The sequence below is a fragment of the Micropterus dolomieu genome, linkage group LG10, assembly GCF_021292245.1.
Source record: "Micropterus dolomieu isolate WLL.071019.BEF.003 ecotype Adirondacks linkage group LG10, ASM2129224v1, whole genome shotgun sequence".
NCBI lineage: Eukaryota > Metazoa > Chordata > Actinopteri > Centrarchiformes > Centrarchidae > Micropterus > Micropterus dolomieu.
Window position 1 is genome coordinate 21,512,083 of NC_060159.1, and position 19,533 is coordinate 21,531,615.

The following is a 19,533-nucleotide window of genomic DNA, read 5'->3' on the forward strand; positions in this document are numbered from 1 at the left end:
TAGCGTAGCATCCAATTCTTAGAGAACATTTTACTTTTATCTATTGTGGTCTCATCTCACCCCCCTCATCACGACTATTCCAAGGCTCAACTTAAAAAAACAACAACAAAACACCAAATTCTGAATCAACCTGTCTTGACCCTCCAAAGATTCAGAAACAATCCTTTTCTGTATTTTCCGACCTTTTCATGGGTCCCTCCATCGTCTGAGCTGATCATGGTTTCATGCTCCTCCTTAACTTTATTCAAAGTGGTCAGTTTATGAGAGATCTGGGTATAAAGTTGTCTCCACCTTAGCTGCTCCTCATCTTCTTCATGTCCAGCCAAGCTAGGGACCAAAGGGAACACACATAATATGCCTGAGACTACGGTATGCTATGTCCATGTGAGTTGTAAATCATCTATTCTGATGAATGGCACTCTTCCTACCTGATCGGCAGCTTAGACGACTGAGATTCTTCCGCCAAACTACTACGACTGTCTTCACTTTGCTCATTCAACATATTTAATGTATCCTGGACATTGAAAAACACAAACAAATAAATTAATTGCAATATTCTCACTGTTTTTATTGTATATTATGTGAATGTCACATATGAGAAACATCACATTTGTCACAATTCATGTTTTAATCAGTGTTAATTTAACGCCAAACATAAAAACAATCAAGCTTTTATTGTTCTCCTCAGTTAAATCTGGATGTCACACATTTCTAGGAGAAGTTAGATAATTATTTTAAAGGGTGCCTCTTTTCTTTCTCAGACACTTACCAAATCTTGATGGAGAGCAGTGGATAAAGATAGATTTCCATCTCCCTCTTCTGTAAACTCATCTGATGCTCTGATGGAAGTGAATGGTGTTATAGGTCTAGCAGGAATCAGTCTTGTGTCTTCCACTGGAGCTGCTGCCTGAAAGGACTTCTTTGTATGAGGGGCGGTGACAAGGGTTTCATGCTTTGGTGACCCATGTTGGTCCAGTGTAGCAACAGCAATTGACTTGTTTTCTGCTGCTGGAATGGCTGCAGCGATTAGTGACTCAGCCATCACGGTTTCAGGGCTAAATGCTTTGCCAACATCAGCTTTGGAATCCATTGTTATTAATCCCGTTTCAACTGGATCATTTTCTGACTCAGACTCTTTTGTATCAAGCCCAGACTCCATAGATAAAAACCCAGTTTCAGCACCTTTTGTGCTCATCTCCACTTCAGAAGAAAACTGACTTGCCAAACTCTTCAGTGCCTGAAAGATGAATACGATAATTTAAGGTTTAACTAAAAATTGATCAGTCTCTGTCATAGTCATTGAATAAAGACAATAAAACGAGAATACAAAATATATTACAATTTGTCATTATCATGGTTACTGCCATATTAATTCATCTGAATGTGTGTGTACTTCAACCACGAGGAAATAAATACACTAATAAGAGACTTTTAAAAAACACTGTAAAAAAACTAAAGTTAAGGATTCAAAACAAAATGTGCTAAATGTTGAAAGTGCTCATCAAAAAAAACGCAATCTCTGAAATGAAAAATATTATTTACCTTAACTTCTGATAGTGGCTTAATTTCATCAATATCCTCTCGTTGCGCATCTGAAGCATTGAGTGTCTCCTCTGGGTCCTAACACATGAATCATATAAATGTAAAAATGCAAATGGAATACATGCGCACACACATACATGTCATTGTGTGTAGGCTTGTTTTAATATATTCGTGGGGTCCAAAAACCAGGAGCCCCCAGGAGCCCAAAATGAGGGACCTCACAAATTTAAAAGTTGTATAAGGGTTAAGACTTAGTTTTAGGGTTAGAACTGAGTTAGGGGAAGGGTAAAGGTTAGGCACTTAGTTGTAATGGTTAAAGCTAAAGTTAGGGGCTAGGGAATGCGTTATGTCAATGAGGGGACCCCACGAAGATAGTGACACAAGGGTGTGTGTGTGGGGGTGTGTGCGTGTGTGTGTGTGTGTGTGTGTGTGTGTGTGCGTGTGCGTGTGTGCGTGTGTGTGCGCTTCAGAGGAGCAACATATTTCAAGCAGCTGCTTCTGACAGTGCCAGAAGTGGCTTCATCGGGTAATAGGACACAGCTTCATATAAACATGCATAAATCTGCTAAACCCCTCCACACCACCAGAAAAAGATGCAACATTATAAGGATGAAAACATTTTAATGAATCAAAATATGAATAAAAGGAGGGAAAATACAAGAAGGAGCCCAAGAAATTTTGAGTTTCATTCCAATACAAACTCTGTGTATTTTGGAAAGTCTGTCTCTTTGTGACAGGTTAAAAAGGTATAATATGTAACATCTCCGCATTAAAATGTCTAAAAACGACGAGACCTGTGTTACATATTTTGTTGAGTTTCCAAAATGTTTTCAACTCTGTGAAACCCATATTACTTCGTCGGTGAACATGATTTCTGCCTGTGAGGTATTTTAATCAACAATGGTGGTTGTTATGTGAGAGACCCCTAGCGGCATAAATGACACGTCATGAGTTTAAATTAAGTGATTTCTAATAGTAAAGTTTTAATGACAGCCGTTAAGTGTGACATATTAGAATGAAACCCAAAGTGAAAGGAGGTAGCCAGAAACATGCTCTCCTGAGCTGTGATTCTTTTTTCAGATTTACCTCTGGAATACTGCATGTTAGTGTGTCAGAGGACGACGAGTGACAACTCTCGTTTTCCTCATCCTCCTCTTCCTCTGAATTAGACACCTCAAAATCCTCCTGATTTTAGTGATAAAGGTGAGTGATACAATCAAAGATGTGATTTAAAGGAAATGGAACAAATAACAGTCTAACGCCTTCCTCAGTTATATTAAATATAACTTTCCCGTAATGTAATTTTCAAGAAAAGTGTTTTTAATTTTTTTATTTCTTTTCAGAAGATTCATAATAAAAACAAAAAAAATTTTACCCAGGAAAAAACTAAAGTTTCAATTGCTATGTGCAGGCTTAAAGTAAATCTAAATGTTATTCTACAGACACACAAAAGATATGCTAACTGAAATAAGTCCAGATGATTGTTCTGAGCTGCATGCAACAGATACAATATGCAGTTTGCCAGTCATTGGGTATGTAGAGGACAATAATAAATAATCCCCCCCCAAAACAAACTATCTTTTTGTTAAGTCTGTTTCACAGCCCAGCAAAATGGATGTTGCATGTTTTCAGGTGATGGTTTTTGAAGAGAGGACTGTAAAAAGGCGGGTTTAACCAATTCCAACCCCGACTACCTTGAAGAAGTGATCAATTTTATTTGACATTCCTTATTTAAAATACACCTTTCAAAATTTGGCAACCAGTGGGAATCTTGGACTTGGTGACTGTCACTTTCCCCAAACAGTTCAATAAAAAAGTATTAAATGATTTAAAGGTTCAGTGTGTAATATTTCTGAGAATACATTGACAGAAATGCAATATTATAACTATGTTTTCAGTTGTGTATAAAGACCTTACATAATGAACCATTATGTTTTTATTACCTTAGAATGAGCCATTTATATCTACATAACTGCAGGCACCCCCTTCAATGGAGGTCGCTGTATTTTGTCGTCATGTTTCTACCATAGCCAAAAACGGACAAACAGCGCTACAGAGTGCGTTTCGTCATCACGGCGTTCTTCTTCTCCTTGTATAATTCCGGCAGTGTCGACACCGTCACTACATTAAATGCGTCCATAGAAGAAGAGGAAATAATAATAATAATAATAATAATAATAATAATAAACAGTCTGAGTAGTCCTCTCGTTTATTAGAAGTAAGAAGAGAAGTGACATTTGGACAAATGAATGAGCAGACACGTTATTTAGCACTAGAGCAAACAGCCTGTGGATCTTTATACCATGAAGCAAGAGGATTCGGTACAGATGCAGACAGCTGACCGCAAAAAATCAGGTATATAATCTGTGTGGATTTTCCCAGATAGAAGGCTTTGATGTGGGACTGATGTTTTCAAAGCAGAGCTGAAGTTTTCTGATGGACAGGTAATTAAGTTTGTCGGAATTGTGTAAAATATGCGCTCTGTTATGGCTTTGCTGCATGGACAGAAATGTGCCCATACCTTCCTGAGACAAACCGCCGATGAATATTATTGGCAATAAAACAGTAACAGCAGCTAAACTTCTGTTGAATACTGCCCTGGTGGAAAACATGTATTTATTTTACTGCTAATAGTGACAAATAACATGACCGTGTGCCTATCAAGTGACCAATAATGAATACTTTCAGAATTTGCACAAGCCGAAATTAAGGCTGGCAGTACTACTTTGTGTTTCTGTTGTATTTTTAAAAAATTTAAAAAAACATTTTGGGAAGATTTGCAGATTGCTTATCTAATTAATTAAGCAAAGTCAGAGGAGCCTTGATCCTCACCTGACAATGCTTTTGTAAACTTCATGTATTATGTGGTTTATAATGGACTGCGGTGCTGAGGCTTCCATTTTCCTGTTTTCTGTCAGTGGCCATATTTAATGCACTAGATGTGACAGTGTTTCTGAGATGTCATTTTCTTTGGTATGTTAGTCCAGATGAGCCAACCCTCCCAAGTTGTAAAATATTGTATTACAAGAGTATGAGACATCCTGTAGCACTTCATTTCTTGATGTGGCTGTTGTTTATTAATGAACAAATAACAATAATATTCATATTTTTACTTAATAATTAGATATATTATGAAATTATATTTACTTATCTAAAGAAACCTAATTTTTTGACTGGCATCTTTCTGCAATCTCACAGAGAACATCTTTTGTCCTGTCTCAGGCACCGGAGCTATACAACTCGCTTGGATAGGGGAGTGGGGTGCAATTCCCAACCCTCACCACTAGATGCCACTAAAACTTATACACTGAACCTTTAAGAGGCTGAGTTTTATTGATTTAATTCAAAGATATGTCCAACTCTTAAAATAAAAAACATAAAACAAACATATCACTGTTGTTATTGTTTCAGCTAGTGATGAATTCTACCTTATTATTATTTTGATTTTTATTACCTGAAAGTATCTTTGTGGAGATCCGTCTAGCTGCTGTATTTCTTCAGGGGTATCAGAGACTGTAGTGATGCAAAGATCCTCCTCCCTAATCTTGTTCTATGTAAAGAGCCAAGAGCAACAGAGCGAAACAGGGAGAGAATGTGATAAGAGACAAAAGTTAATGATAAACATATTCAAGGTTGTACCGCAGAATATTGGGTTTGTTTGTGCCAAAGGCTGAAACAACTGAGACTCAGCAAACCGGTTCCATTAAAAAAAGATAAAAACCTTGAGTGTGTTTTGTAGAGAAAAATTACATAAAAACACAACTGCTGGCCTACGTTCCCTGTTGCTAACAAGAAACATCCTTGATTTAATTCACTGTTCAATGAAGTTATACCTGCACAACAAGTACAGTCATTGTAAGTATTCATGAAACAGCTTTTGTCGAATATCTCTACTCTACTCTTCCAGAGTAACAGATTAAATCAATACTTATACATAAGTGCCGTGACACTTTATGCTGTACCTCCAGCATCGTGGCTTGTTGCTGGGTGAGCTGTTCCAGTTCCTCGAGGGGCTGCAGGAGTTGTCTGGCTCTGGAAAATATTAGTAGACTCTCCTGTGCTCCCTGTGGGAGGTGAAGCTCTTTTTTGCATCTCTCCACCTCCTCCAATGTCCTCCGCATCAACTGCATGTTGGCCAGTATCACCTTCCAGTTGAAACAGAAAAACTGGTTAAACTATAAAACTTTAAAAAAAAATTTGTCTTGTGAATAACTTAGATCTATATACCAGTTGCACTTTTATGATCCCGGGGGACTAAAAAGATACAGATAAAAAAATTATGCAACAGAGGGCGAGAAATCCTGACTTTTAGTTTAATTTTAGTTTAGAATGGCTAGCATGGTCAACCTCCAAAAATGCTGGTTCTTACAATGTTCCACTGTTTTCACAGGATGAGTATGACTCTGCATGACAAATAAACTGAGTGTTAGTTCATGTGTCATGATGTGTGGACAGATTTTCATTTTTAACACTGTCAAATCAGTACATATATAGAAAAAGAAGTGGTGGGATGTCATATTTATCTTTAGGAAGAACTGTATGCTTCCTTCCTTAATGAGGCAGTCCTACATCTAGAATACTTTTTAGTCTTAGGTGTTTCATATTTTTATCACTGGTTGCATGTGTGTCTTACTATTAAAAGTATTTGTGTGAAATTCATAATTAAGAATTACAAAGTCATTCTCTCACCTGTCGGTTGTGAAGATGCTCCGTCAGAGGTATGTTGGAGTTGTCCATGGAGGATAAAATTGCTTTGATCTTCAGGACATTCTTGTCCATGGCCTTAAGCTCTGCCTCTATTGCCTCCACCACCTGAAATGAAGATTGCCAGTAAATTTTTCAGCAACTTGACTTGTAATCTCATAATAAGTGTAAGGATGTACACATAGAAGAACGTAACTGCACATGAAACTGTCTTGTTGATCGAAGGCAATGCACTTTCAGCCACTATATACCTGGTTCAATTCTGGCAAGGGATTTTTTTTTGCATGCTTTCTTTCATGTTTCCTGTCATTCCTACTATTTACAGATGTATATGTCTGCCCAAAATCTCAAAATGCGGGCACCACACTATCCCATCCATTTAATCTGTCAAAATGGAAGTCAGGTGTTCTGCACAAATGAAGTGGGAGGAACCAAAATATAGGGTGGGGACATATCAGTTTCCTCCCTCTGCCATTTAGGGTCACTAACAACCTGACATTTGAGGAATCCCTCTTTCTAAAAATCTTACTGCAACATCCTGCAGGAGCTGCTCCAGCGGCTCTAGGATCTTGTGTTGCATTTTGTGGACTTGTTGGTCATTCTGGTCCAGGCTCTCCACCTGGGTGCTGATGTCACACACAGCAGAGATATCCTCTAGGACCAGCCTGAAATCCTGCAGGGTGTGCCTGATCCTCTCAGAGTCATCCAGGACCAGCTGTAAATTATTGAAATTGAAATTACTCCTCAATATGAAATCTCTGAAAATGCTTGTAAATACTCTGGCCAATACTAAATTATGTCTCTAATAATAATAATAATAATAATAATAGGATATATTAAATAAAACTATATTATAATGTTAGTGTTAAAATGCATACATACATGAATGAAATGAACAAATAAACTGTAAAAAAAACAAAACATTCAGGGTGTGCACAAATGACAGAATGATGGCAGTATCAATAAAAACGCATCACAGAAAATAAATGTTCTATTAAAACAAATGCCCAATACAAAACAGACAAATGTGAGAATATAGAGAAAAAACATAACACATTATACATCAAACAATGTGAAATTAGTTATCATGGTTCTTCCAAGCTCTTTTGTGTTTGTTTGCTTGTTACTTGGTATCACTGACCTGCAGGGAGTTTGCATGATTCTGGAGGCTTCTGGCTGTTGTAAACGAGCAGGGAGCAGTGAGCCATGACTGGGCCTCATCTAACCAGCAGGTGGCGCTGTAAAGAATATCTTCAAACTCCTGAAGACAGGCAGGGATCTGACAAAGTATAGAAAGTATAAAGAAGCAGAATAGAAGTTTTCTAAGAGATTTTTAGAAGCCTTTTCCACTTTGTACCTGTGATGTAGTGCATTTAAAAGATACACAATAAGCCAAACCATGGTTCCTGTTCCCTGCTGTTTGAGAGCTCACATCCCCACTTTTCTGTATTCAATACACTACAGTACCATGTTAATGTAACATAGTATGCCTGACCTTGCTGAGGAAGGCAGTACGTTGCTCGGCCATCTGTGCTGCGTTTTGGTAGAGCTGCAGTGGTTGGGTGAGTTGGTCCATGAGTAGGTGAGCTTGATCTGGATTCTCCTCCGCAAGATCCTGCACCTCGTTCTCCAGGAGCATCAAGCAGCTATGCCATGCATCCAGCTCATCCCACACATGCTGGAGAACAACCAATATAGGGCTTTAAGTCATACTGTAATCCTGGATTGTCATCAGCTCTTAGTAAACAGTGGCTGTTTATATTACATTACATTTATAAATCTAGGTTCCATGCAGCTCACCAATCCCATCTGGCTTCATGTTGCTTCCCTTTATCCTAGACAGCTAGGTCTTAACTGCTACACTGTCGTTTCTAGGCCGTTGGTCACCCTTCTTATAGCCTACATACATTTGCACAATAGCTAACGTAGCTAGTAGAGGCTACTGTTTGTGGTTGGCAGCGTTTTCATTCATTCATGACTAATATGGAAACATGTTCAAACCCGTGCATATCAGCAGGTTTATGTAACATGCACATACAGACTCACAAACATAAACCAAGAAATACACACACCTTGAGTACATTTTGAGCTTCATTGACTGTTGGACTCCTTTTCTCCAGTAACGCTTTAACTTTCTCCAGGCCAGAACCCAACTCCACCACTTGATCAGCCAGCTTCTGAACAGGGTCGCTCTTCTTCATAAGTTGCAGAATAACCACACACACACACACACATTTAGAACAATATAAGGATTTGCTAAGGAACAGTTCATGTGACACTGAGGATGGATTTCATTCCTGTTCCAGTTACCTTCTCCTGTTCTCTTTGTAGAGACAGCTGAACTTCTTGTAACCTTTTGCTGATATCAGCTGGTATCTCAGCATACTGGCTCTGCAGACTGTCCATGATACACTTTAGTTTGGTCTTCTGGGAGGACAAATCCCTACTGAGCTCCTGTCAGTGTGGAAATGAACAAGAAAAAAAATTCAGAAGGACAGGAAACATGAAAGATAGACAGCAAGAAGGGGTCAAAAGTTTAGCTCTAAACCCCTTCTTTCAAAATTACTTCAACTTATTTTCTAGTTAAAGGTTGAACATAAGCTTACGGTAGCCCCTCACAAGTTTAGTATGCTCTGTCTTTAAAAGAGAAGGATGACCTGCAGCAAACCATTTACAGAACTGCTGATTTTTCACAGAGACAGTTTAGACTTGAAAAGACCACAGTCTTGAATCGTATTATTGAAGCTACATGTCGTCTGTTGTCACACCTGACAAAAATAGGCCTATAAACACAATTTATATTTCTCACTGGCGCTGTAAAGGGCTTCTAAATAAACCCTGACATTAAACATCTCAAACACTACTGTAAACAATATACAGTAGTAAGTAAAATCAATTGGAAGGCACTCTTGAGTATTTGTCATTATTTTCCTCATGTATGTATTATTATTATTATTATTATTATTATTATTATTATTATTATTATTATTATTATTATTACTTCAACTCTCTTATAAACCTCATGCTCAAATTTTCAAGCGTGGAATATAAAGCATAAAAAAAGAGCTTGACCTGTTGTTTGTATGGATTTGAACAGGCTTCCAGCAAGGGAAGAATGGCAAACACATGTTGCTCCACCTCTCCTATGTCCTCTTGGAGTTGCTGTCTCTTTTTCACCTCTGCCTGGGCTGCAGCTACAACCAGCAGGTTTCTCTCTTTCAAGCTGTGGAGAACAGTATCGTCTCAGCATCTCTGACATAAATGAGTAATCACTTTTCACATGTATATTAAACAACTCCCACCTCCTGACATTCTCTTGGATCTTCACTAGTGTTTTGCCAATAGGTCCAGGGCTGATGGGATCCTGGGAACTAGATAGGCTCAGGGCGTGCTCCAGTCGATGCTCCAGGGAGGCCAAGGCCTGCTGCTCCTGCTCCAGCCCAACCTGGTGCATCTCAGCCTGAACCAGAAGCTCCTGGGGTTCCTCTTGAGTGAAGCTCACGGTGGAGGAGTCAGGAACCTCAGCCTGAAGACTGGCCAAAAAGCTGCAACACTGCTCCATCTAAAGAGAATGGGATTTAATATTCAACATCTCTACTTTTCTTTGTCCTTTGTGTTCTGTATGTTACCAGTGTTGTCTCAATAAAAGTAACTTAACACAGTCCTTTAGTTCTGTAACCTCACACACATGTGGTAGCCAGAAAATACAATAATACAGAAAACCGGAAAAAATACTTTTTTTAATATGTTCATTTTAGATGCAAAAGCTGTATAAGGAATTTTTATTGGTAAAACTCACACTTGTAGTGATATCCTTCCATTCCTCTGCTCTCTGTTCTGTGTGTGCCATGAGGAGACCAACACCACCTCGTAATGACACCCAGCGCCTCCAGAGGGTGTCTAGCTCGCCCCCCTTTCCAACCCCACAGCCCTGCATCGGACATCCAGCTCTCAGTTCTTCTATTTTACCAGCGAGACTGCGAACATCCTCCATCAAAACCTTTATAGAGATGAAATAAAGCTAAAATTAAGGTTTGAATCAGGAAGTATTCCTTCTACATGAACCATATATCGGTCAAATGTTCAGTACATTCCTGTGCCCAGTACAGGTACACGTGGTACTCCAAACAAGTAAAAACAAGACAAAAGTCTACAGCCAAGCCGGCAGCTCTGTGAGGTTGTGCTTATGCAAAAAGGTGCTTTAATAGGACATGAGCATGCTCACATAATCGCAATGACAATGCCAACATGTTGATGTGTAGCAGGTATAATGTTTACCATGTTCACCAGTTGTAGTTAGTACAAACAATTACAAGTATAAGCTGATGTCATTAGTTTTGCTGGTATTTGGTCATATATTAAAATATATAACATATATTTTAAATGATTATGACGCCAAATTAAAAATCATATACCAATTCATGCCAATCATACCAATTCAGTTTGGTATCACCAAATGGTGCTAGAGGGAAAGTCAGGGGATCATGCAAAATCATTAGGGTTCATCAACTAAACAGCATGGATATCTGTACAAAATGTCATGGTATTCCTTCCTGTAGTCATTGAGATATTTCACTAAAGACAAAAAGATCCACCTGCTGGTGGCGCTAGAGAAAAACTCAGGGGATCATCAAAGTCAGTAGGATTCATCCTCTGGTGCCCTTTAATATCTGTAAAATATACAGTGGTGGCCCAACTGATAGACCAACATTGCCATCCATAGAGCAATCCTGTTAGCATGACTAAACAGCTAATTGTAAATTTTAAAAATCTATTACATGCAAGATTCAAGTACATCTAATCTATGTAGACAAATACATGCTGAAACATTTTCTAATTACCAACAACATAATGCTGAATCAAACCTACCTTGGCTCTTTTTTGTTGGGCAACACATTTGTCATATGATGTCACTTGTTCTGCAGCACATTCTGAAAGCTTTTTTTCAAGCGCTGAAAGATGCTGACTAATGTCTTCATGACACTTCCTGTGGATTTCTTGTCTTATTTCGCACCTGTGAAAAATTTGCCTATTAGGTGTTTTTACTTTATTAAAATTATAAACAAGAAAAACACGAGAAAACGAGAAAAACGAGAAAAAGCTAAATAGAAACACTTCATTGAGGTAAGAACAGCCAGTACCTCTGCAAGGTCTCCAGCCTGAGCTTGGCTTGGGCCTCTAGTATGGCTCTTCCCACCAACAACTGACTGAGGATGCTGATGTGGAGCTGCTCAGTCTCTGGGCAGGACAGCAAGGTTTGGTGGGGCACCACGTCTGCAAGGTGGCAGATATGAACCTGAAATCCATCTTCAAGAGCATCTAGAGCCTGCTGAGTCTGTCTTTGTTCCTCAGTACAGTCCAAAAACCCTCCAGGAGCTGATAAGAAGGTGGCTTCAGCATTATGAAGGAAGCCTATTGCTACCTGAGCAGCCCATTGGTAATCTTTCAAGGATTCTCTAGCCTGGGATAAACTCTCCTGTTGGATACATGATCAAGCACAGTTTAGAGAAACAACACATAAAAGTATAAAAAGTTGAAAATTCTCAAAAGTAGGATGGATTAACTTTGAACATTTAAGCTTACCATTCGTAAACTGCACTCTTGCATGGTTGTGTCCCTAAGAGAGTACAGTTCCTTGTAGTTCTTCAGGTTAATTTCTTCTTTCCGTCCCAGACCTTCCAACACCCTCATCCCAGACTCCATATTTCTCCAAATAACCCAGTACCTTCTTAGTGCAATATCTATGGCTTTTTCATCTGGATTTACTTGTTCTGCTCCCTCCAGCTCCACTTTTGTTCTTTGGAAAAGCTCTATTAAGGCAGGAAGCTCTGAGGAAAAACAAAGACCCAGCAGAAGCTTGGCCTCTAGGTTTTTGATATCATCTGTGACAGAACACTCCAGGGAGACTAAAGTTTCCACAGTGCTCTGGATCTTCTGCCTCTCTGAATTAAGCTCAGATGGGTACAAGTCTTGAGCGATGGCTTCCAATTGGTCAGCTGCTTCTTGACACTGTGTTTTCACCAAAGGAAGGTCAACTAAAAGTGTTTGGCATAGTCTGAACCTCTGACCCACACTGATTGTTTTATCTTTGGCACGTTGGGTTTGCTTTTTGGCAATGTCGCAAGACTCCTCTATTTGTCTCCTTAGGTGAAGATATTTTACTTGCTCAAAGATATTAATAGTAAGTGTTTTGCACTGGTCTTGTAGTTCCCCAATGGTGCATAACAGGGAGCTTCGCTTGGCCTCCTGGCAGTGTTGAAGCTCTTGTACTTGACACTGATGCTCCATTAGCATGTGCTTCAAATGTGCAATTGTTGAAAAGGTTTCCTGTGTTAAAGGGAACCTCTGCTCCTTCAAATCAGTGGAAATCTGCTGTAAACTAGCCTGAATGGTTGATAACTCCTCATCTAATGAGGTTTGCTCATGAATCAGCTCTTCTAATTCCCAGCTGGTTGCTTTCTCATGAGCTAGCAATCCATCTAATTCTGTCCAAAGGCCTGACAGTCTGTTGACAAGGTAGCGGCTTTCTCCTGGACTCAACCCTACGGCTATTTCCCTGCAACTTTCTGCCATTGCTTCCACCAGCTTTAGATGGCTCTCTATCTCTGCTGTAACTAATTTGTGATTTTTCAGCTCACTCTCCAGCTTTCTGATGTCAGCTTTTGAAATATTGTCAACATGGGTGTAAGGGTCTCTTTTAGCATGTGTTTCTGCTAGCCATGCATCCATGCTAGCAAGCTGGTATAACAGTGTCTCCCTCTCCTGCAGGTTTTTTTTCATGGTGCCAAGAACATGATCCAAGCTGTCAGCAATGGCTTCATACATATTTTCTACTGTCTTCAATACTTGGTCACTTTCCTCCTTTTCCATATCAGAGGCTAGATATTTCATCTGCTCCACTTCTTCTTGCATCTTGGACCTTCTATACCAAATATCAGTCTGAAATTTCTTCATCTCAACAATCTGAATACGAGCCTCCTCGGGGAAAAGAGCTAACCTTTTCACAATAGTGATGTGGTTTTCTGCCTCTTTGGCCCACATGATCAAGTCTTGTAATTGCTTGTTGATCTTAGCTGAAGAAATGCTGCCACAGCTATACAAGGAAGTGTCATGCTTGCTCTTGGTGACATTTAGCAACGATCCCAGTTCCTGAAGACAACGTTTGATCTCATCCTTCTCTTTCTGACCCAGCGAGAAATGGACAAGAGCATCTGACTGGGATTGTAAGTGCAGATAAAGCTGTTTGTACAGTTTTAGGTCAGTGGTAAGACAAAAAAATTCTAAAGCACTTTTGCAATCATGGCTTTGAAAGTTGGTTGTCTGAAGAGATTCAAGCTTGGCTTTAAGATGTTCAGCCTCTTTTATGAGAAGAGAGGATTGAGTGGCGGAGCTCGAGGCATGCTGCAGAGCTCTTTTGATACTTCCTTCTAAAAGCCTCCATTCCTCCTGGATATCTTCAAGCTGGGCAAGAAGAGCGCCTGAACTTTCAGCTTTGCTCAAGTGGATTGACAATTGGCTACTTAACTGGAGGAGCTCTTCTATCATGTCTTTTTTCTGTACCATGGTTTGCAGAAGGGCGTGGAGTTTGTCAGCTTGAAGGGCACTGCTTCCCAAAGTTTTTCTAATAAAACCCACAACAGAAGTATATGAGTGTTTCAGGTACAAAAACACATAATCGTAAGTTACAATGATGTTAACTAGAGTAGAATCTTACTGTCAAATCAAAGATTTACTCACAAGCTCATTTTGTCTTTCTCAACAGCTACAACCTCCAGAAATGCTCTGGTGATCTTCATTTGTTTGTGATACTGTTTGACCTGATCCAGTTGTGCTGCTTTGACCTGCACTGTGGCAGACGCATCCAGCAGTGCAGCACTCCACTGTTCTTCAGCACTTTTTAAGGCATCTGGGTCACAAATCCTGGCAGCTCTTATGCTTTTCATAGTAACCACTTGCTCCTGCACACAGCGTCTGTAGTCCTACAGCAGACAACCGATAAAGAGATTTATTTTACATAATTGATTTTTGAGAGCCAGTTTATAATTTACTTCATTTAGAAAAAAGGCCAATTTACATTTGTAACAAAGAGAAAGGGTACACACCTCTGCCTCCTTCAGTTGTTTGACCATTGCCATGATATCAAGTTGTGCTGGTTTATAGCGACATATCAGAACTTTTTGGACAGTCCGTACCAATCGAATCTCTGGTTCATCAGGAGAGGATTTCAGGTACCAATTCAAATCAATGTGTGGTGTCCGCTATAACATAATAGTAAAATAAAATGAAAATAGTGATAAAATGAATTAAATAAACTAAATTATCACAGTAGTTGTTGATTACTTTTCTGTTGACTAATCATTTCAGCTTTAATGATAATGTAAAAAGGCAGAAAGAAAGAAAAACAAGCAAAATATGAGTAATCAGATTATAGTTTGATGCTACTAAAAATATTAGCCCAATTCCAGGCTTAAAATGACTTGTTTACACCAGAGACCCAAGTTGCTTTACTGTCATTGCAACTTAGTTTGCTTGGCTTTCATACTTTAGTTTTCTTCTTTTTCAAGGTTAGACATATCTACATGATGAATAGCTTTTACAAAATTAAACATCACACTTGGCATAAAAAAAATTGTAACTATAGCAAAGCAAGTCACAGACTTTAATTATACCCACTAATGACCCTGCAGGAAATCATTGTATCTAATAGTTCCTTCCTGTGGACCTTTCCGTCAGCAGCATCATGGGAATACACAAACATCAATCAAAAACACAGCTACTCTTATCTGTTAACTGTTAAATGCATTTATGACCTCTTGTCCTTTTTTTGGAGTTATGCAGTTAGACTTAAAATCATAAAACTAAAATGCTTAAATGATGATTTTTATTTCTATGTCCATTAAACATTCTGTGTGCTACTACAGAAATCCAATCAGTGCCACAAACAGTAAATTCATAACCTGTTATATACTTTAATTCCTCCGATCAGTTCAGAATTTAACCTTTTGTGCACACACTTTATTAGCCTATATCACCATGTTTTGCAACATAGCAAGCCTACAACAGATCTAACTAAGAGACATGAAGCAAACAATTTTTTCCCCAATCAAAACCAGTTAATACTCACATTTATTATATTACTTCGTTCCACCAAGCTCTGGATCTCAGACAAAATATCCTGCATGGTGGACTTTTGTTTGTAGGACTCTGGTGATCCACCTGTTGTCTGCAGATCAGATGCCAAGCCTGATGCCGTCCTCTCAGGCTCCATGCTTTCTTGGATCTGAAGCAAAATACACAGAAGACAGGGGTGGCGTCACATTTTAGCTTCCTCCTTCCCCGTGTTTGTCCACAGATAATGACATACCTTCCTGTTCTTCCCCTGCTCCAAAATGGTAAATATTACTATGTAGACGGTGGCCCAGCAAGTCAGTACAGTTAACACAAGAATGTGCCTGAGTAGGGAGCAGTTTGCCCTCAGGGAGAAGGATTCAACTCATCTACAAAGTGCTGTCTCTCTTGCTTCATTAATTAAATTACTGATCTGTTTTAACTTGGTTAGATACCAAAACATGACATGAACTGCTTGGTTACTAGATTACAAACAGGGGAGGTGTCTCTCCAAATATTTTGGACATGACAAGGTGTGTCTTGGAGCTGGGTGCAGGTAGAGCGGAAAGAAAACTGAAAACACATAGCAGGTTTCTGATTCGCAGTAGGAAAAAACATTACAAAGACAAATACATTTACCTGCTTAAAGCTAAGGTAGGCAACTTTGGAGAAACTAGCTAGACTGACAGTTAAAGTTTGAAAGTATCCAACTGAAACAATCCCTCCCCCTCCCTTCAGAGGTAACCCCAAAACACATTTCCTGCACAGTGAGTGCAAGGGCGGAATGCCTGCAGGTAGGTAGGCAGACCGCCGGATAGGCCAGCCAATCATTTCTTTTGGGGCAAATGAAACTACATTTAGGGAACTGGTTAAATCTAAAGCTAGAAATAAGTGAACTACGAGATATCTGTATCTATAAAAATTCAGTATTTTATTAGAACTGCCCCCTGAATCACATTCACTGTAATGGTGGAACTGTTGTTTATACACACAATCTGTTGACTTCCAGCAGCCAGGAAACCAATCAATGGTTTCTTAAATACAAATATTTCACATCATTCATCCTTGTAAACAAATTTCAGCTGTCTACAGAGAGAAGGTACGCTGTTATTACCCACAATCATGACAGGTTGGCTTAGTGAGAAATTCCTCAATTCCTTTGAAGACTGTGGCTTGTACTATCAAATCACATATAATAATTAAAGAGCACTACATATAAACACTCTGACAAATCAACTTTGTTATGTGGCAGGCAGTGGAAGCATCAGTGGCATTAAGTCTGGTTTTGTGTGGTCCCCTGAATACAAAAGAAAAGGGCTATGGTGTTGGCAATTACAAAATTTGCAGAAGGGAAAAATGACAAGCATTAACAGCAGTAAAGTAGTAATGTAGATTTCTTTCTTCTCTTTCAAGAAACTTTCTAATGCTTTATTTATTTTACCTGGCAGTAAACACGTGTACTTCCTTTGTTTTTTTTGTATGTCAATGCTAACAGCCCGGGCCTAGTTGTCTGTAAACAAATATTTCTTCCTCATCATCTTTTTTTCTTTCATACCTCATTGCTTATCTGTCTTTGGACCTACTGCAGGCTGAGTTGGGGGAGGGGGGGTCCTTTCTAAATTGGTGTAATTTTCCATGTTTTTTTTTTTTTGTAGATTTCTTGTAGCGACTGAGGTTCTAATGTTGGAGTATATTAATTAAGCTTGTTTTCACTTTTTAACATGCACTTTTACTTTTTATTACATACTGTATTGCATCATTTTGCAGTTTATAATTGTAAAGTATATAATTATTCTAATTAGAATTTTGTGTCAAAAATAAGGTAATGTGCAACATGGATTTCATCCATTTCTCATGAGAAAAATAAATATCTTTCCACAGTATGAACAATGTTCCCCAAAAAGATTTGTATAACTGTATGACAGGAATTTGGCAAATGTTACGGCATTCAAATGCCAAATGCTGGGAGGAAGAAATATATTTAAAGCAAATACATTTCAGTTAAGTTTAGGAATGAATTTAGGCTCAAATAAAACTTGCAAAATGTCACAAAGGCCTAAGTTTCACTGAACACACCCAGCCTTTCTAACATGAAGGTACGATAAGGAAAGAAAATGGTTTGAAAATGTCAAAGAAGACTGTGTTTGATAAGTGTAATTTAGGAAAGCAAAGACTGTCGATTTAGGTGGGACATCCTGGTGTTCTGCCAGCAGGAGTGACAAACCTCTTCACATTGTTCAAACTATGTCAACGGGTAAAAAACTTAAGTTTTTAAAGTTAGTTGCTGTAATGATTTTAAAAGCTCAGATTGATTTGAAACTCCAAATTTGTCACTTGTTTAATCATCCAGTTGGTAATAAAAATCGGTGGCCAATACTTGATTTATATAGCATGTATATGCCATCAATGCCAACCCAAAACACAGGCATGGGGAGTGATGTGGAGTCACTTCGTAGTTTCTCATCCCAAGAGGAGCTGCGTGTCTCCCGCCCAGCATGCCACACCGACAATCAAGTTAATTTCATATTATTATTATCCTGTGTACAGGATGTTTTGGGGGGCTGGAGCCAATCCCAGCTTACATTGGGCGAAAGGCGGGGTACACCTTGGACAGGTCGCCAGTCCATTGCAGGGCCACACATAGACAGTCAACCAGTCACATTCACGCCTAAGGACAATTTCGGATACACCATTTAACCTAGCCTGCAAGTCTTTCTTTGGATGGTGGGAGGAAGCTGGAGCACCTGGAGAGAACCCACACAGACACGGGGAGAACATGCAAACTCCACACAGAAAGGCTGGGGCAACTGGGGTTTGAACCCACGACATCGAAATCACTGCACAAAAAGACAGGGTTTTTTTTTTTTTTTTACCAGGGAAGCAAAATTCTGAGAAGTTGATCGGAAAGAAAAGCAGAAAATCTACTGAAAATCCAGATTTTTAGTATGACATCTACCTGTCCCTGTGTCACCTCTGTGTCATCCAGCGATGCAGGCACCTTTAATTCACTTTCTTCAAATGGCAGTGTAACTTTGTCTCGTCTGTCTGGCACTTTTGAAAGTTTGGACTCTGGGTGTTCAGGCTCACTTTCTTCTTCCATGTTTTCCTCCTCTGCCATCTCCAAGTTTGCTGTACCTGTGTCCTGTGCAGTGTCAGCAACAGTCACCTGTTTGTCACCAGCAGGTATTTGTTTTTCAGTTAAGGCATCCCCCTCCACAGTACACAAGCCTGAGCTCATTGTTTGCTCTTCAGTGTGACAGAAATCTGTCATCTCCTCTTGTTTGCCATCCGGAAATGTTGTTTCTGCTGCATTTGCACCAATGAGCTCACACTCAGCAACGCTGCCACATGATTTGGAGGAATTCGACACCTCATTGTGGGTTTCTAGGTTTCCTTTACATGACAATTTTTTGGCAATTGTAGAATTTACCTCCTCCAATTCTGTTCTTAGAACTACCAAGGGATTTTCTGGCAGTGAGTCTGCCACTTGGGACTCTTTTAATGCATGACTCTTTAAATAATTGATTTTCAAGTTTGTCTCATCTGATTCAAGTGCGATTAATGTTTTAAACACTCCAGCTTTCTTCTCAGGAGATTCTATACTTGAAACTTCTATGAGTGTTACATCACAAAGCTCTGCTCCCTGTGAACATCTGGATACATCTGGACTGCTGGCTCCAACATTTTCCCTGTGCTTACTATCCTGTGGCTGGAACTCAGGCAGCTCCATGTCCAACACTATTGTATACACTTTATCAGGGCTCATGCTGATTTCCTCACAGTATTTCTCCTTTTCTTGAGTAACTTCCCTAAATGTATCTGATTGTGCTGCTGGATGAAGGCCTGTTTTGTCTGATTTGGGACTGATTAGTGCTGTAAAGAGTCCAGATTTCTTTTTAGGAAATCCTGTATTTGAAACATTCGTGAACTTTGCATCGCACAGATCTGCTCTGTGAGAACATCTGAGTGCATCTGGACTAGCCTTTTCGTGTTTCTGTATGTCCTGCGGCTCCACGTCCAACACAATTGAAACCACTTTCTTTGGAGTTGCACTTTTTTTCTCACAGTGGTTCTCTTGTGCTTGAGCATCTATAACTGCCTTAAATGCCTCTGATTGTGCTGCTAGATTTTCAGACACCTTTTCAGAGGTAGAAAGGGGAACGTAGTCTGGCTTTGTTG

General features: G+C 39.3%; 2 protein-coding genes across 8 annotated transcripts in view; both read right to left on the reverse strand.

Moving 5' to 3' along the window:
- LOC123977553 (nesprin-2) overlaps positions 1-19,533 on the reverse strand; it is a 73,082-nt gene that overhangs the window by 39,399 nt on the left and 14,150 nt on the right. For 6 of the 7 annotated variants that reach the window (XM_046060311.1, XM_046060312.1, XM_046060316.1 and 3 more), the window contains 22 exons: positions 15,371-15,526; positions 14,349-14,504; positions 13,984-14,225; positions 11,830-13,867; positions 11,388-11,722; positions 11,116-11,260; positions 10,046-10,246; positions 9,549-9,808; positions 9,319-9,469; positions 8,557-8,700; positions 8,319-8,441; positions 7,742-7,924; positions 7,388-7,525; positions 6,776-6,961; positions 6,232-6,354; positions 5,505-5,687; positions 4,997-5,092; positions 2,629-2,727; positions 1,543-1,620; positions 770-1,237; positions 429-514; positions 183-327 (listed from right to left, as the gene is read on the reverse strand). In XM_046060311.1, coding sequence (XP_045916267.1) covers positions 183-327; positions 429-514; positions 770-1,237; positions 1,543-1,620; positions 2,629-2,727; positions 4,997-5,092; positions 5,505-5,687; positions 6,232-6,354; positions 6,776-6,961; positions 7,388-7,525; positions 7,742-7,924; positions 8,319-8,441; positions 8,557-8,700; positions 9,319-9,469; positions 9,549-9,808; positions 10,046-10,246; positions 11,116-11,260; positions 11,388-11,722; positions 11,830-13,867; positions 13,984-14,225; positions 14,349-14,504; positions 15,371-15,526 — 5,736 coding nt within the window. The remainder of the gene's footprint in view (positions 1-182; positions 328-428; positions 515-769; positions 1,238-1,542; positions 1,621-2,628; positions 2,728-4,996; positions 5,093-5,504; positions 5,688-6,231; positions 6,355-6,775; positions 6,962-7,387; positions 7,526-7,741; positions 7,925-8,318; positions 8,442-8,556; positions 8,701-9,318; positions 9,470-9,548; positions 9,809-10,045; positions 10,247-11,115; positions 11,261-11,387; positions 11,723-11,829; positions 13,868-13,983; positions 14,226-14,348; positions 14,505-15,370; positions 15,527-19,533) is intronic. The other variant, XM_046060317.1, reaches the window with a different exon arrangement.
- Positions 17,618-19,266, reverse strand: LOC123977556. The gene is made up of 2 exons (XM_046060323.1): positions 18,311-19,266; positions 17,618-18,098 (listed from the first exon to the last, which is right to left on the reverse strand). The coding sequence occupies exons 1-2, from the start codon at positions 19,118-19,120 to the stop codon at positions 18,048-18,050; spliced, it is 861 nt and encodes a 286-aa protein (XP_045916279.1). The 5' UTR covers positions 19,121-19,266; the 3' UTR covers positions 17,618-18,047.

Coding starts and splice junctions, on each gene's coding strand:
- LOC123977556 (XM_046060323.1), bottom strand. CDS start 19,120: ATGAGCCCTGATAAAGTGTATACAATAGTGTTGGACATGGAGCTGCCT. Junction 18,099..18,310: donor CAGAGGTGACACAGGGACAG/GTAGATGTCATA, acceptor GGTTCTCTCCAG/GTGCTCCAGCTTCCTCCCAC.